This window comes from Dipodomys spectabilis, unplaced genomic scaffold (genome assembly GCF_019054845.1).
Source record: "Dipodomys spectabilis isolate Male_0828 unplaced genomic scaffold, ASM1905484v1 ptg000094l, whole genome shotgun sequence".
Taxonomy (NCBI): Eukaryota; Metazoa; Chordata; class Mammalia; order Rodentia; family Heteromyidae; genus Dipodomys; species Dipodomys spectabilis.
In genome coordinates this window covers 21577369-21592891 of record NW_024870771.1, presented here as the reverse complement: position 1 = coordinate 21592891, position 15523 = coordinate 21577369, and the positions used below count along the sequence as shown (strand labels likewise).

The window sequence follows — 15523 nt, the reverse complement described above, 5'->3', positions numbered from 1 at the left end:
AAAGCAGTATGGAGGTTCCTCAAAAGACTATACATAGAGCTCCTCTATGACCCAGCAATCCCACTTCTGGTCATATACCACAAACAAGGCCAAAGGAAAGCTACCGGCACAACTATGTTTATCGCAGCATTATTCACCATAGCTAAGATATAGAACCAACTCAGATTCCCCTCAGTAGATGAATGGATCACAATTCTATGCCTCCATCAGAAAGAATGACACTACCTCATTTGTTAGGAAATGGATAGACTTGGAAAAATATATATATTAAGTGAAGTAAGCCAGACCCAAAGAAACATAGGTTCCATGGTTTCCCTTATCTGCATTAACTAGTATACGTATAGGATAATCTTACCAGACAAGCAAAAAAGCTCAAAAGCAATGTACATATGACCATATAAGATGATGTTAAGAGAAATGATCCCCAAGATACAGACACAAGAGTTTTTTTTTTCTTTGTAACTGTTGTTTTTAATGTACTATGTGATTTTTTTGTTTCTTTTGTGTGTTCTTCCCTCATGATATATCCCCTGTTGTCACTATATTTGATTCTTGTGCCCTGCATCTTGTGTATACTTTTTTCAAATTTGGGGAGGGGAAGGGAAATATCAAAATGCTGAAACAAGGATAAAGGTTGACCCACTGTATAATAAGACATACAAGACACTATGTTGAAAACCAACTTTACAACTTCGGGGGCGGGGAGGAGTTAGGAATTGGGGAGGTGGGGAGCGAAGGGATGGTAGGGGGAAAAAGAGGGGTAACAAAGTTGGATAGGAAATGTACTCATTACCTTACTCATGTAACAGTAACTCCTCTGTACAGTATCTTTACAATAAAAAAAGAATTTAAAAAAGAATAATGATGGATTATACTAAATGAAATGTATATATTGGGGCATATTATAGTTCTGAAGAATTAATAGTGTACTTTAAAAATTGTCTATTTAAAAAATAATCAAGATTTTATTGCCTGGAACATTTTTTTTTTCTGTTTAAACTGGCAAAGTTAGTATGGGAATTCTTTATATGTCATTTTCAGTTCACATACAACAAAAATAAGTACTGCAACTGTTAGTTTTTCCCTCTTAAATGCTATTTCCTAGATTTAGATACTAAAGCTTATTAATGGCCAAGTCATAAAACAAATTGAATCTTCTCAGACTGAATTATCTTACAAGTGTGTGATACTTATGTTGTGGCATTTGCCTTGGATTTTTCAGTCTACATTCTCAGCCATTTCCCCTACCTCATTAGACTCTTTTAAGTTACAAAATCAACATATAAGCATTTTAATAAGAAAGACAATGGAGTTATAAAGAAGGTTTAATAGTCTCTTCCTCCTGCCTATTCAAGTGCAGGTGTACAATCCCATATCACCTCTATACGATACCATATATGCTGCCATATATGGGAGTCCACCCTTCCTTTCTTTTGTTCTCTTTTGTCCTCCATTCTTTTTAGTACATTTCCCCAAATATAAGCACATACTACAAATCAACCTCACAGACTGGTATTCTACAATCTGGGTATAATTGGAAAAATGGTTTGCTTGAAGAACATTAGGGAATTTAACATCACAAACAGGAATGATCTCCATTCACATTCCTGCATGTTAATAATATCCTTGATACTGCATAGGCTTTCCATTCAATGATCTGGAGCTATAATCATAAAAGGTATAACCCCAAATGCTAACATCCTGAATGTTGAAGTATCAAGAGATCATAATCTCTAAAGTCTGAATTCTTTTTATTTTGTGCCAGTACTGGCTCAAACTCAGGATCTCTAGGTCATACTTGGATTTTTTTGATCACAGATGGTCCTTTACCACTTGGACTACACCTCTAGTTCCAGCTTTTTTCCCCCTCTGGTTAATTGGAGATAAGATCTCAGCTTTATGAAAGCTGCTGGAGTAGAGAGGCCCAGAAGAGGCTTATCTCCAATTAACCACAAAGAAAAAAAAAAAGCGGAAGTGAAGCTATGGCTCACTTACTAGCCTTAAGCAAAAAAAAAAAAAAAAAAAATGCTCAAAGACAGTTTCTAGGCCCTGAGTTCAAACCTCAGAACCAGCAAACTCACATACACATACATACACGCAAAAATTCCAACAAAGTTAACTCTGTAAAAAAGGAAAACTTCTAAAAAATACATTTGTTCAGAAACAAACACTTTTGTGTCAGAAACATATAAAAAAAAAGACAGAATACTTTTTAGATCACTTTACATAAGAAAAGTCAATTTTTCAAACATAAATATTCAGGAATACCAGTAATAATCACATAGGTTTAACAGTTATGCATGGTGAATCATGCTCATGAATAGAAGACCAGGAAGAAAAACATATTACTACTGTGAACCCAGCATAATAAATATGGTCATCAGAAATATCCTGAAAGATTACCTTTCTTTTGATAGATCAAATGCAGCAATAGTTTACCACTGCTTATATAATTGTCCAAATAGCCAAGATTGTGAAAGAAATCCAAGTCCAAAAGCTTCAGAAATGTAGTTCTGATTATCTTAAGCCTTTTTCCTCTCTGTGACAAGGTATCTTGACAAACAGCTTAAGGACGGATTTATTTTGGTCCATGGTTTCAATCCATAGTGAGCTGCTGTTGTTTCCAGGCCTGTGGAGAGAAAGAGCATCATGGTAGCAGGGATCAGAAAAAGAAGTGATACAATGTCAGGAAAGAGAGAGAAAGAATGGGGGTGAGGGGAACACAGGGCAAGAAAGATTCTTCAAAGTCACATACCCAGAGACTTCCTTCCTTCAACTAGGCCACACCTATTAACAACCACTTTAGTGTAAACAAAATAAATGAATTGGAACCCATTGGTGAAATTAGTATCCTCAGATATGACCACCTCTTAGTAATCCTGCCAGCAACTTTCAACCCAGGACCAAGCTTTCAATCCAGGTCTTTGTGGGACACTTCAAATCCAAATCACACTGGTGGTGTAACTATCAGTTGGAAGCTGAAAGCCTGAGGACAGGGAGGGCCATTTGCTATAAATTCTTGAGTTCAGGGCCTTCTGAGCCTGGAGCAGAAGAAGCCCTCCCCCAATTCCAAGGGACAGACTAATTTACCTTGTGTATTTCTTCTCTCCAATCCTGAATGGTACCCACCTGTATTGATGACAGATCATCACCTCACCCATTTAATCTCACATGTTCATCCCTTGGGAATGTCCTCACAGACTTATCCAAAATAATGCTTTACTGGATTTCTGAGTATTTCTTTTGCCCAGCAGGATGCAACTATTCTATGAAGAACTGAAAATGCACTGATCCTTTCCCTATCATTATTCCTTTTGTCCTCTTAACAGCCCCACCCTTTTGCTTCCCAATAGGAATTACAGATTTTAGGATTTTGGTTTCTAGGATTTCACTTCTTGGGATTGTAATAATTTAAATTTGTGATTCAGGAAATTTTATACTTTACAGGTTTCCTTTCTTTTCTTTTAGAGGTTTTGATACAGAATTTTACTAGATAGCACAGGTTGACTTCAAACTTGAGACCCACATGACTAAGCTTTAATGGTGCTGGGATTACAAGCATGATCAGTATTTGGAAGTCTTTGCATTTAACATACCATGTATTATTAACTAGAATTAGACTAAACTGCCTTTAACCAAAGGTGCCATATTACAGTAGTTTTTCTCTCATATCCACTGCAATTCCTATTGGGAAGCAAAAGGGTGGGGGTTGTTAAGAGGACAGAAAGATTAGTGCATTTTCATTTATACACAGGCTTCTAGTGTGAAGGTCGGTTGAATCATTCATAGTGGCTGAGGATCTCTACTCAATTTATCTGTACTTCCAAGCAGGAGGGAAAGTGGAAGGTGAAAAGCAAAATGGCTCTCTTCTCCTAAGTGCCAAGTCTGTCTGCTTCGCAGATCTTTTCTGTAAGTTTCACACAACTACTACTTTATGTCCTTCACCATAACTTAATCATTCAGCCAGCTGTACAGGAGATGAGAAATAGTGAGTTTTGTCTGGGAACATTGGCATCTAAATAAAATTCAAGCAATAACTAAGAACCGTAAGTATTTCTCTCAATTCCAGTTTCTCTAGGTTACTATACACATTTGGAAAAGATAGCTAGATGTCACTCAAGAACTGGCCTTGTTTTCTTTTTTTTTTTTTTTTTTTCTGGTTTTAATTTTTTTTTTTTTTAAATTTTATTTTATTTTATTTGAGAACATACTGTACAGAGGGGTTACAATTACATGGGCAGGATAATGCATACATTTCTTACCAAGCATTGCAGCCTCCTCCTTTGTTTACCCTTCACCTCCCTTCCCAGCCTCCCCCCTCCCTCCCAACCAATCATACCCCCCCTCCCCCCCCCCCCACCGACATTGTAAAGCTGGTTTTGACATGACATTTTGTACTTCTCATTGTTGCAACAGGTCCACCTGAATCCTTAAACGACTTGTTTGTCCCCATCTCCTCCACATGTTATACTGACATCAAATATAGTGAAAGCGGGGGTTACACTGTGGGGGAGGGACATACAAAGCAACAAAGAAATAATCTTATAAATGCGTTAGAAACACATGCATGAAAGAAACAAAAACATTAAAATACATATTTGAGGTTTTGTTTTCCTAACATCACATTATCTGACTTTTTCCGCTTGACTCATACCTATACTAGATATTGCAAATAAGGGAAACCATGGGACCTATGTTTCTTTGGGCCTGGCTTACTTCACTTAATATAATTTTTTCCAAGCCTTTCCATTTCCTAACAAATGGGGAAATGTCATTCTTTCTGATGGAGGCATAGAATTCCATTGTGTATATATACCACATCTTCTTGATCCATTCATCTACTGAGGGGCATCTGGGTTGGTTCCATGTCTTAGCTATGGTAAATAACAATTTTTTTTTTTTGGGTCCGGTCGTGGGGCCTGAACTCGGCCTGGGCGCTGTCCCTCAGCTCTTCAGCTCAAGGCTAGCGCTCTACCACTTGAGCCACAGCGCCACTTCCGGCTTTTTTCTTTTTGCTTATGTGGTGCTGAGGAATCGAACCTAGGGCCTCATGCATGCAAGGCAAGCGCTCTACCACTGAGCCACCTTCCCAGCCCTGGCCTTGTTTTCTTTTGATATAAGTAAGCACCTGAGAGTGACCTGACCATGGTGGCACCTTGAATAAAGCATATATTTTAAAATCTTCGGGTTTTGTTTTTGTTTTCAATCTGTTGTGGGGCTTGAACACTGGGCCTGGACACTGTCCCTGAGCTCAACACTAGCACTCCACCACTGAGCCACAGTGCCACTTCCAGTTTTCTGGTAGTTAATTGGAGATAAGAGTCTCATGGATGCTCCTGTCTGGGCTGGCTTTGAACCATGATCATCAGCCTCCTAGTAGCTAGGATTACAGGTGTGAGCCACCAGCACCCAGAAAATCTCATTTTTTTGGGGGGAGGGGGTCCGGTCATGGGGCTTGAACTCTGGCCATGGGTGCTGTCCCTCAGCTTTTCAGCTCAAGGCTAGCACTCTACCACTTGAGCCACAGTCTCACTTCCGGCTTTTTTCTTTTTGCTTATGTGGTGCTGAGGAATCGAACCAAGGGCCTCATGCATGCAAGGCAAGCACTCTACCACTGAGCCACCTTCCCAGCCCCACAAATCTCATTTTTAAGTAATTGCTTCTGATCGAAAACATTTTTGTATTTATTAGTCCTTTCATCTCTTTAGGATTTACCAAAATAGGACTACATTTGATATAAATTATTGCTTCTTAAATTTTTGGCTGGGCATTGGTAGCTCATGCCTGTAATCTTAGCTATTCAGGAGGCTGAGATCTGAGGATTGCAGTTCAAAGCCAGCCTGGGCAGGAAAGTCCGAGACAGTCTTATCTCCAGTAAAACACTCAGAAAACTGGAAGTGGTGCTGTAGCTCAAGCGGTAGAGCACTGGCCTTGATCTGAAGAGCTGAGGGATAGCGCCCAGGCCCAGAGTTCAAGCCCTATGACTGACAAAAAAAAATTGTTTTGTTTTTCAGTATTAACTATTGAACCCAGGACTTTGCACATGTTAGAAAAATTGCTCTACCACTTGAGCTGGATCCCTAGGCCTGAATTTTAGAGTTTTACAAATACAGTCAAGTAAATCCCAGGAAAATGTAAGAATTCACAATTCACACTCTCAGCAATGGTTGGCTCGTCTAATTTCTCATACTTAATAGACTTGGATATTGTTTGTTTTTCAACATATTTTCTTCTAATCTACAATTTAAAAAAACTGAACAATTAAAAATTTAATTTTTTATGTTACTAAATATTTATGTTACCAAATATTAAGGACTACAGGTTTCCTCTTGTTCTTTGAATTTGAATTTTCCCTACTTTGAATTTATACAATTATTTCCCTAAGTTTTCTCTTAATATATTTGTATCTTTTTTTGTTATTTGTTTCATTCACGCAACAAATATTTACTGAGCATTTACTATATGCCAAGCTCCCTTTACAGTCTGGTAGATATATTTTCTAGCCGAATGAGATAGATAATAAAAATATAAGACATTTCCCCTAGAGAATTAAAATATGGTGACTAAGGAGAGAATGAGGCAGATCATCTGAGACTGGGTATTCAGAAAAAGCTCTGAGGTTAGATGTTACAAGTATAAGTGTTGACTGGAGTGTGTGTGAGGAAGAGCTCAAGGAGACTGTGAAGTGGGAAAAGCCTCAATATTTGTGAATTAAAGCAAGAAATTGATGTGGTATTGCATCAGTGCTGAAGAGGAGACAATATGAAGAGGGGGTGGGCACCACAGCATGGAGTCCACTATGAGGAACATGGATTTTTTTTTTTTTTTTTTTTTTTTTGGGTCTGGTCATGGGGCCTGAACTCTGGGCCTGGGCGCTGTCCCTCAGCTCTTCAGCTCAAGGCTAGCGCTCTACCACTTGAGCCACAGCACCACTTCCAGCTTTTTTCTTTATTCCTTATGTGGTGCTGAGGAATCGAACCCAGGGCCTCAGGCATGCAAGGCAAGCGCTCTACTACCATTGAGCCACCTTCCCAGCCCAGGATTTTTGTTTTATATTAGAGATTTGTAATTCATCTAGAATTTGTTTTCATTGGAACGGTAGATGTGTGTGCATGCGTGCATACATGCATGTGTGTACATGCATGTGCAGGTGTCTAACTTTCTTTCAAATTGAGTCTCATTTTTCTTGTTTATTTTTAGATAGAGTCTCACTATGTAGCACAGAGTGGCCTCAAATTCATGATGCTCCTGCCTCAGTCTCCAGAGAACTGGGATTATTTTGAGTCACATTTTAAAATACTCATTCTTGCTGGCAATGAGGAGACGAGGGCTTTATCCTACAAAAATCTCAGCTTATTTCAAGTATTTCATAGAAACTATCACTCCATAGCAAATCAAAGCAAAATTAAGCAATGAGTATTTTTATTCTAGCATATTTATTCTAGCATCTTACTCTATTTGGGCTGCTATAACAAAGTACTTTGACTAATAAATAATCCAAAGATCAAGTAGAGGAAGTTTTGATGTCTGCGTTAAGCGTTCATAGGTTTTGTACCCACACAATGGAAAGGGCAAGGGAGTTTGCCAGGATCTGTTTCATACGAACACTGATTTCATCATGGGCAGAGCCAAAAGCCCTATTCTAACACTACCACTTTGGAGGCTAGGAAGTACACAGGTGAATTTTGGGAGATATATTCAGTTCACAGCACCTAGGAATGTGCCCACTGAACTTCATGTTAAGCCATGGTGGCAATTTATAAGTCATATGTGAAAATAAGTATTAAGATAGTCACACAAAGCTTTTGATTGAAAACAGGCATTGTTTTGACTGATCAGCCATTTTATTGACATACTTGGCTCTGAAGAAATTATTTTGGCCAATTCCAAAAGTCAAATCTACTTAGGGTCACAATTTGCAAGTGGATGGCATTTAAAGCAATGCGGGGAAGGCAAACCTGAAGGAGCTGCTAACTATTTTTTATGATATGGCAGTTAAAGAATAAGTACAAAGACTCCCAGATAACATCTAAAAGAGGAGGAGGATAAAAAAAGGCATTATTCTATAATTAAATTAGGCGATCTTGCAAGAGCAAGATCCTGACCTCTAACCTGAGTATTGACAAAAAAAAAAAAAAAAAAAAAGTAAGTAATCCTACTGATCTTAGGGATAAAGAAAGACCATAAGGCAGTTCATAATAACTAATGTTTTCTCTATATACTAGAGTGGGGTTTAAGATCACAAGATTTGAGAAGGAAAAAGCCAAAATTCAGGACTCCTCCTTCACCACGCTGCAAGGCAAAATCTTGGCCAGTTACATGCTTGCTCTTAGTCAGTGCTCTCTGGGGGTTTAATGCTCTAGTAATTTGCAAATAGTCATTCCTGTAGTTAAATCCACTTTTTTTTTGGATCCGGTTGTGGGGCCTGAACTCTGGGTCTGGGTGCTGTCCCTCAGCTCTTCAACTCAAGGCTAGCGCTCTACCACTTGAGCCACAGTGCCACTTCTGGCTTTTTTCTTTTTGCTTATGTGGTGCTGAGGAATCGAACCCAGGGCCTCAGGCATGCAAGGCAAGCGCTCTACCACTGAGCCACTTTCCCAGCCCCTCCACTTTTTAAAAGTAATAATATTCTCATTTTTTAAAATAATGAAGATTGAACAATATATGATTTTGGTGGCACCTTTAAAAATCCAAAGACATTTGCTAAATTGGCTAAAGCACAAGAATAACCTAGGAAATCTTATGATAGCTAGCAAACCAGTATTTGTCAAAATGAAACAATGGTTGTAGCATTAAACTAAGGAGCCTTGAAAAAGGGTCAGAAGTGGGTTTTGGGTTGGACTCAGTTGCTTTAAAAATCATTTAATCTTGTTAGGCATGCATGGCTCTAGTCTGTAATCTTAGCTACACAGGAAGCTGAGATATGAGGACCACTGTTTGAAGCCAGGTGAGCAAGGAAGCCCTGGAGACTCTTATTTCCAATTAGCTACCAAAAAAGCCAGAAGTGGAGTTATGGCTCAAGTGATAAAGCACTAGCCTTGAGCACAAAAAGCTCAGAGACAGCATCTAGCTCTCTCTCTCTCTCTCTCTCTCTCTCTCTCTCACTCACACACACACACACACACACAAATCATTTAATCTGAGTTTCTGTATCATTTAGAGTTCTTAAGTTTGATGTAAGTGACAGGAAGTGGCTATGGCTAACAGAAGCCAAATGAAAATTAGAAAGATGCTACCGGCACAATATTTGAAAGGCTGGGAAATTAACAAAAATCAAGCATCTAGTTGACCTGAGGAACTTGAGGAGCTAAAAAGGAACTTGGGGAGCTATTAGGGAGTAGTAAATGTAGAGTAGTCAAACAAACCCAATTTACCCACAATTGTTTCCCTTTCAATTATAGGCTCAAGATCATGTCTAAAGAGGCCTTCTACCTCTAGACAAACTCGACTTCTGGACTTGGTGGAGAGTGAGCAGGAGGGGTATACATGCAAACAAGGTGGTCAGAAATGCTTTGGCCAGATGTGTAGCTGAAGGCTCTACACAGCTGAGGGAGGATGGGCTACCACTGCAGCACAGAGGCTCCCAATTTGGTATGCAGCAAACAGGAAGTAAAAGGGATCTTAAGCAAGCAAAGTGTGGGGTAGACAGATTATGAGGCATATGCACAAATGGCATTTCCACCTAGCTGGGAAAGAAGCTTCCAAATGTTTCCGTATGTTACTGTCTTTACAAACACCAAGCAGCCTTGACTATGTGAAAGATTATGATAGATTTCCTCAGGCCTTTGAAATGGTAATACTTACCTTCATCTTTGAAGGCAACTCACAACTGAACCAAATATAACCTCTGAAATTAAAAATTATAGAATGGCAGCCCACAGGTTGAAGGCCTGCAAAAACAAAAATAAAAACAGAATTATTTACTGTTTTAGTCTGTTTTATGCTGCCATATTAGAACATCAGAGACTAATTTATAAAGAATACAAAACCATTCATCAGTTACAGGAGCTAAGAAATCCCAAGACTGAGGGGCTGGCATTTGGTGCAGGCCATCTTGCTCTACTATAGTATGGTGGAAAGCATGACTTGTGGAATAGCAGGAAGTGGGCCAAACTCATCCATTTATAAAGAACTCACTCCTGAGATAATAGCATTAATTCATTTGTGAGAGCAGAGAACAGTGGGCTAATCACTTCTTTAGAGATCCCACTGATCAACACTACTGCACTGGGAGACTTAAGTTTCAACACAGGAACTTTGGTGGATACATTCTAACTATACTAATTAACAAAGATAAGAATACTGATATCAAATTATTCTTGGCAATACTAGACCTACATTCTAACAAAACAATAGTGATTGACTTCTGCCTTCTATGGTATGGGCTCTCTATGTTGCTGTACCCTCCCTAGGCCTTATTTTAGGTATAATATTACCAGCCTGGATTGGACACACTCAAGTTCTGATACTTGTAACCATTTCCTGGAAATTACTCAAGAGCGGGAGCAGCCAGGTTCATAGCTATCAGCCTGAACTTCCTGAATGACCTGTTGAAGGCACTAACCTATGTTTTTGGGACCCCTTTAGCAGGATATATCATTCCTGATTTAATTACCTGTAACTGGTGAAAACATTTATTCTACTCACATCAAGCCATAACTGTATTTTCTAGGGGAGCTGGTTATCAACTACATGCTTCCCTAGATGACTTTAACTACTTCATAGTGGAAGTGAGAATTCCCATGTAGATGCAGAGGAAAAAAACAATAATGCAGCTGAAAGAAGAACCATTTGTTTGACTTCTCTGAAGACTTCTCAGAAAAGCTTTTCCTTAGAATTATTCAGTGTGAATCAGTGGGTTATTCAGTGGGTACATAGAGCATTATTAATTGATGATGGTGCCCGCTTAGTGTTTTCTACATATAAGATCCTATTTGTGGTAGATCTCACTGCTGTCTTTCAACTTCACATAATGTATGATTCACTGTGGATTTTGTTAGATTCATTTTCAACATGACAGCAATAAGGTTTTCTTGCCTGGATGCTTTTGAAGGCTTCAAGTTACTTTTAGGATAAAGCGATCTAAAATTCCAGACTTCACTTTTTAAAACACATTTTATTTTCTTGTAAAGATATTTACAGAGGTTGCAGTTACATCAGTAAGGAAACAAGTACATGTCTTGTTGGGCAGTTACCCCCTCCTTTGTTTTTCTCACACTATCCCTGCCCTTCCCTAACTCTCTCCCTCCCTCCCCACCTCTCTCACCAGCCCCCCCCTCCCCAAGTTGTAAGGTTCATTTCCAACATAGTGTCTTGTATCACTGTTGCAATGGGTCATCCTGTGTCCTTGTCTCAGCATTTTGTTATTCCCCTTCCCCTCCCAAATTAGATAAATGTATATACAAGATCCAAGGTACCAAAGTCAAATACAGTGACAACAGGGATATACTGTAAGAGGAAGAACATACAAAATAAACAAAGAAAAAGATCACATAGTACATTAAAAACAACAAAAAAGAAAGACCTCTTGTGTCCATATCTTGGGGTTCATTTCACTTAGCATCATCTTATATGGTCATATGTACACCGCTTTTGAGCTTTTTTTGCTCATCTGATAAAATTGTCCTAGACATATACTAATTATTGCAAATAAGGGAAAACATGGGACCTATATTTCTTTGGGTCTGACTTACTTCTTAATATGATTTTTTTTCCAAGTCTTTTCTGTCTTCCTGGCTTCACTTCTTACTCCATCTTCCCCAGCTCTTTTTACTTTAAACATTTGGGTCATCTTTCCCATGACGCCAAACATGTTTTCTCTTAGGTTTTGATATGCTATTTTTTTTCTTTCTGGGGGCTCCATTCCCCCCCCCCCCCCAGGTCTTCCTCTTATCTCTTGCCATCTTGAAGCCTAAGCTTAACTGCAGCTTGTTCAGAGCTTTTCCAACCTTCTACCTCTGTCCCATTTCCCCCCTTCTAACCCCATTTCTCATACTCTTATGCATTCTTCTTTCTACTGCTTGTAACAAATTGTTTCTCCAATAATTTATAAACTGTAAGAATCAAGGCCTTATCTATTCAGTACCCTGGGAATATCCTAGATCAGCACAGCCTCTGCCATAAGAGTCTGTGAACAATATTGTATCAGGTGAATGACTGAAAACCCCATAGTCGCTCGGTCTGCACACTATATTTATCCAGTTGTATCAAATACATTTTTACTATCGTCTCATAGAAGCAAACCTAGGATGCCTTACCAGCCGATAAAAGCTAGTACCTTCCTAGGTTAATAACAAAATGTGCATTCTCAGGATCCAGTTGAGAATGACTCATCAGGAAACTCTGCTGGGGCTCAAGTTTGCTTTAACAAACCTTCCAGGTAAATCTGATGCAAGCCAAAGGTTGGAAACTACTGCTTTAGCCGCCCCCTCCCCTCCCCTCCCCTCCCCTCCCCTCCCCAATTTGACATCTACACCATATACACATACACCCCTGAATTCCCCAGTATTTTCACCCTCACTCTATTCCACAGGGAAGTTTTTGTCGACAATCATCCAAACAGCCTGACTATAGGTGCACCGTGGATACTATGCAGGATGTACATCCTAAGAGGCTTTGCCATTTTTTAAAAAAATTTTCTGGGTGCTAGCCTTGCCTTGGGGGGAGGCTACAGCCTAAAATCTGGTACTGAGGAACAGCTCAGAACAAAGGCTGGGGACCGTCGGGGCACGCCTCCTGCTCGGGCGGCTCCCCCGCGGCCCACCTGGCGCTGGGCCACCCAAGTGTCAGCAGTGGTTAGCCGGCTGCTGCTCTCTCTCAACCTTCCCACTCAGATCGTTTTTCTCCGGGCCGCGGAGGAGACGTTCACCGCTGCGGGAAGCGCTCCCCGGGATCCCACGCCTCGCCCGGGAGCACATGGAAAGCCTGAGGGCTGAACCCTCCATCCCCCCCCCCAGCGATCCAGCGGCCCGAGCACCCCTGGAAGCTCAGGCTCGCCTTCCCCGCCTCTCCTTCCCGGAAAACCCGTACTGGATCGCTTCGACACGCGGACGGGCGCCACGGCCGGCGCTCGCGCCTCACTGCGCAGGCTCCGTCGCCCCGCCCGCTCGGAGCCGGAAGGGGGAGTGCTGGCGGCCGGGGGGCCTGGCCAGGCCGGGGCGTCGGCACCGGCGGCCATCTTGGCTTCCCGGGGAAAGGCGGCGTGAGGGGGAAGAAGTTGTAGGGTGGGGGCCGGCGTGAGGGGGAGGGCGGAGGAGCGGGGTGGGGGGAGGAGGCCGTGGCGGGGCCAGGGCGGGGACTTGCCGGCCCGCCCGCCCGCCTGCCTGCCCGGGTTGCGGAAGCGGTCGCCGCGGACCCAGCCTGCTCGCTTTCTGGCCGCAGCCTCGGCTTCCCCGCAGACGGAGGGCGGCCGGGCGGTGGATGGTCAGATAGCGCCGAGCCTCCTGCCGCCCATCCCCGGCCCCAAGCAGCGCGGCGCAGACGGCGGCAGGCGCGGAGGAAGATGGCGGGACGGCTGCCGGCCTGCGTGGTGGACTGTGGCACGGGGTAAATCGAGCTGCGGGGGATAGGGGTGGGGTGGGGTGGGGAGCAGGCGATCCTCCGGGCCGGGCTGGGGAAACTGAGGCGGAGGCCGGAAAATGGCGGGGGGGGGGGGACGGAGGAGGCCGGGAGATGAATGGTGCGGCCGCCCGGCTGGCGAGGGGTGGGGCTGGCGGCCAGCGCCACCCTCGGCGTGGGCTTCGCCTTCCCGGCACGGGGGGCCGCGGGGTGCGCGGCGTGGGGAGGTGGGGATGGGGGGGGAAGCCGCGGCGGGGAACCCCGAGCGCCGCTCCCTCCCTCCGTCCGTCCGTCCGTCCGTCCGCGCGACCCCTCCCCGCCCTTCCCCCACGCCGCCCCGGGAGGGGTGCGGACGCCGCCGCCGCCGCGGGGCCCGCGGGCGGCCCACCTGACGTCCCTTCCCTACCGCGGGGCTGGGGGACCCTCCGATCCCCCCCCCCCCCGCCCCGCGAGCGGGGTGCGGGGCGCGGGGCGGGGGGAGAAAGAGAAGCGCTGGGTTGTAGGTTTGCCGTGACCACACTGCCGCGGGGGGTGGGGGGTGGTGGTGGGTGGGGAAGGGGAAGAGTATCGGGTTCTGAAAAATGGGAACCGGGGACCGGCGCTTCCACGTCCCGGATCACCGGCCGCCTGGGTTCGCCTGCGCTCCGCGGACCTGGGTTTCCATCTCCCGCTGCGTGCGTGCGTGTGCGTGAGTGTGAGAAGCCGGTGTACCAAGTCTCATCTCAATTCCAGAGAGAGAAAATGTCATGCCTGCGTTACTTCTCTTGCCTTAAAAAAAAGTCCCCGAGTGAGCAAGCGCGCTGCAACTTCCTTAGTTTTGTCAAAGCCGCTTCCTGCTCTCAGCCTTGTATAGCCTTATAAGGTAGTTTTTCGTGTCCGACGTGAACACATCTTGGTAGAACTTCCCAAATGAAGCAGGTTGCAAAAAAAGACGAAATTACCGCGCCCAGGTAGCAGTGTAGGTGGACTTAAACCAGTAAGAATGTTCTTCTGATGGAAGGGAAAGCGCCCTACACCATCAGGTGTGTGTCCCCGACCGCGCCTGGAAAGCTGGAGGCCGGGATGCAGGTAGAAAGGAATGTGCTTCACTGGCAACCAGACGCCAAGTGTAGTTTAACTGAAATAGAGGCGTCTGCAAGTAGTCACTCTGTAAATTACGACATGTCAGAGTTCCCACACATTGCAGGGACTTTTTTTAATGGTGAATGACAAATTCGTGTTGGAATATTAGAAGTTTTTTTTTTTTTTTTGGGAAAGGGAGGGGTTCTACTGATTATGTCTTCTTAGCTCTATTCTATGTAAAATTTCTCTGCTCTTCATTCTCATATCTTTATGTTAGTGTGCAGCCTAAAATCCCAGTGCACCTTAAACAAACAACTTCCTAGTATTTTCCCTTAGAAAGATATGGTCTATGGTAGTTAGTCTTAGGGGATATATGTGATATCTGTGTGTGTATACTTACATGTATACATATTTATATATTTACATATGTATATGTATATATGAGCATATATATGAATGCTGTCTTAAAATAAGTTTCGGGGCTGGGAAGGTGGCTCAGTGGTAGAGCGCTTGCCTTGCATGCTTGAGGCCCTGGGTTCGATTCCTCGGCACCACATAAGCAAAAAGAAAAAAGCCGGAAGTGGTGCTGTGGCTCAAGTGGTAGAGTGCTAGCCTTGAGCTGAAGAGCTGAGGGACAGCACCCAGGCCCAGAGTTCAGGCCCCATGACCGGACCCCCCCCCAAAAAAAGTTTCTTTCGATGTATCATAACTTCCCAGAATCAGTATTTTATTTTTCTCCTTTTAGTTGGTGAGTAGTTTGTTGATAATGGCCAGTTTCAAAATTAGATATGTCCTGAGTAGGACTTTCCAAGTGTGTTATGTGATAAATACTGCTACTTAATACTTACTGCTTTGGAAATCACTGGTTGTTAATTAAAAATAGTGTAGATAATAAATCATATGA

General features: G+C 43.0%; 2 protein-coding genes across 2 annotated transcripts in view; one reads left to right on the top strand and one right to left on the bottom strand.

The window, feature by feature from the left end:
- LOC122112433 (DNA repair protein SWI5 homolog) overlaps nt 1–11800 on the bottom strand; it is a 47242-nt gene extending 35442 nt beyond the window's left edge. The window contains exons 1-2 of the mRNA XM_042685240.1: nt 11743–11800; nt 9805–9890 (exon numbers count right to left, since the gene is read on the bottom strand). Coding sequence (XP_042541174.1) covers nt 9805–9890; nt 11743–11800 — 144 coding nt within the window. The remainder of the gene's footprint in view (nt 1–9804; nt 9891–11742) is intronic.
- A 1501-nt stretch (nt 11801–13301) lies between these two features.
- The window catches only part of Actr3 (actin related protein 3), a 46596-nt gene continuing 44374 nt past the window's right edge, over nt 13302–15523 (top strand). The window contains exon 1 of the mRNA XM_042685092.1: nt 13302–13545. Within this exon, the coding sequence (XP_042541026.1) occupies nt 13502–13545 (44 nt within the window). The 5' untranslated portion in view covers nt 13302–13501. The remainder of the gene's footprint in view (nt 13546–15523) is intronic.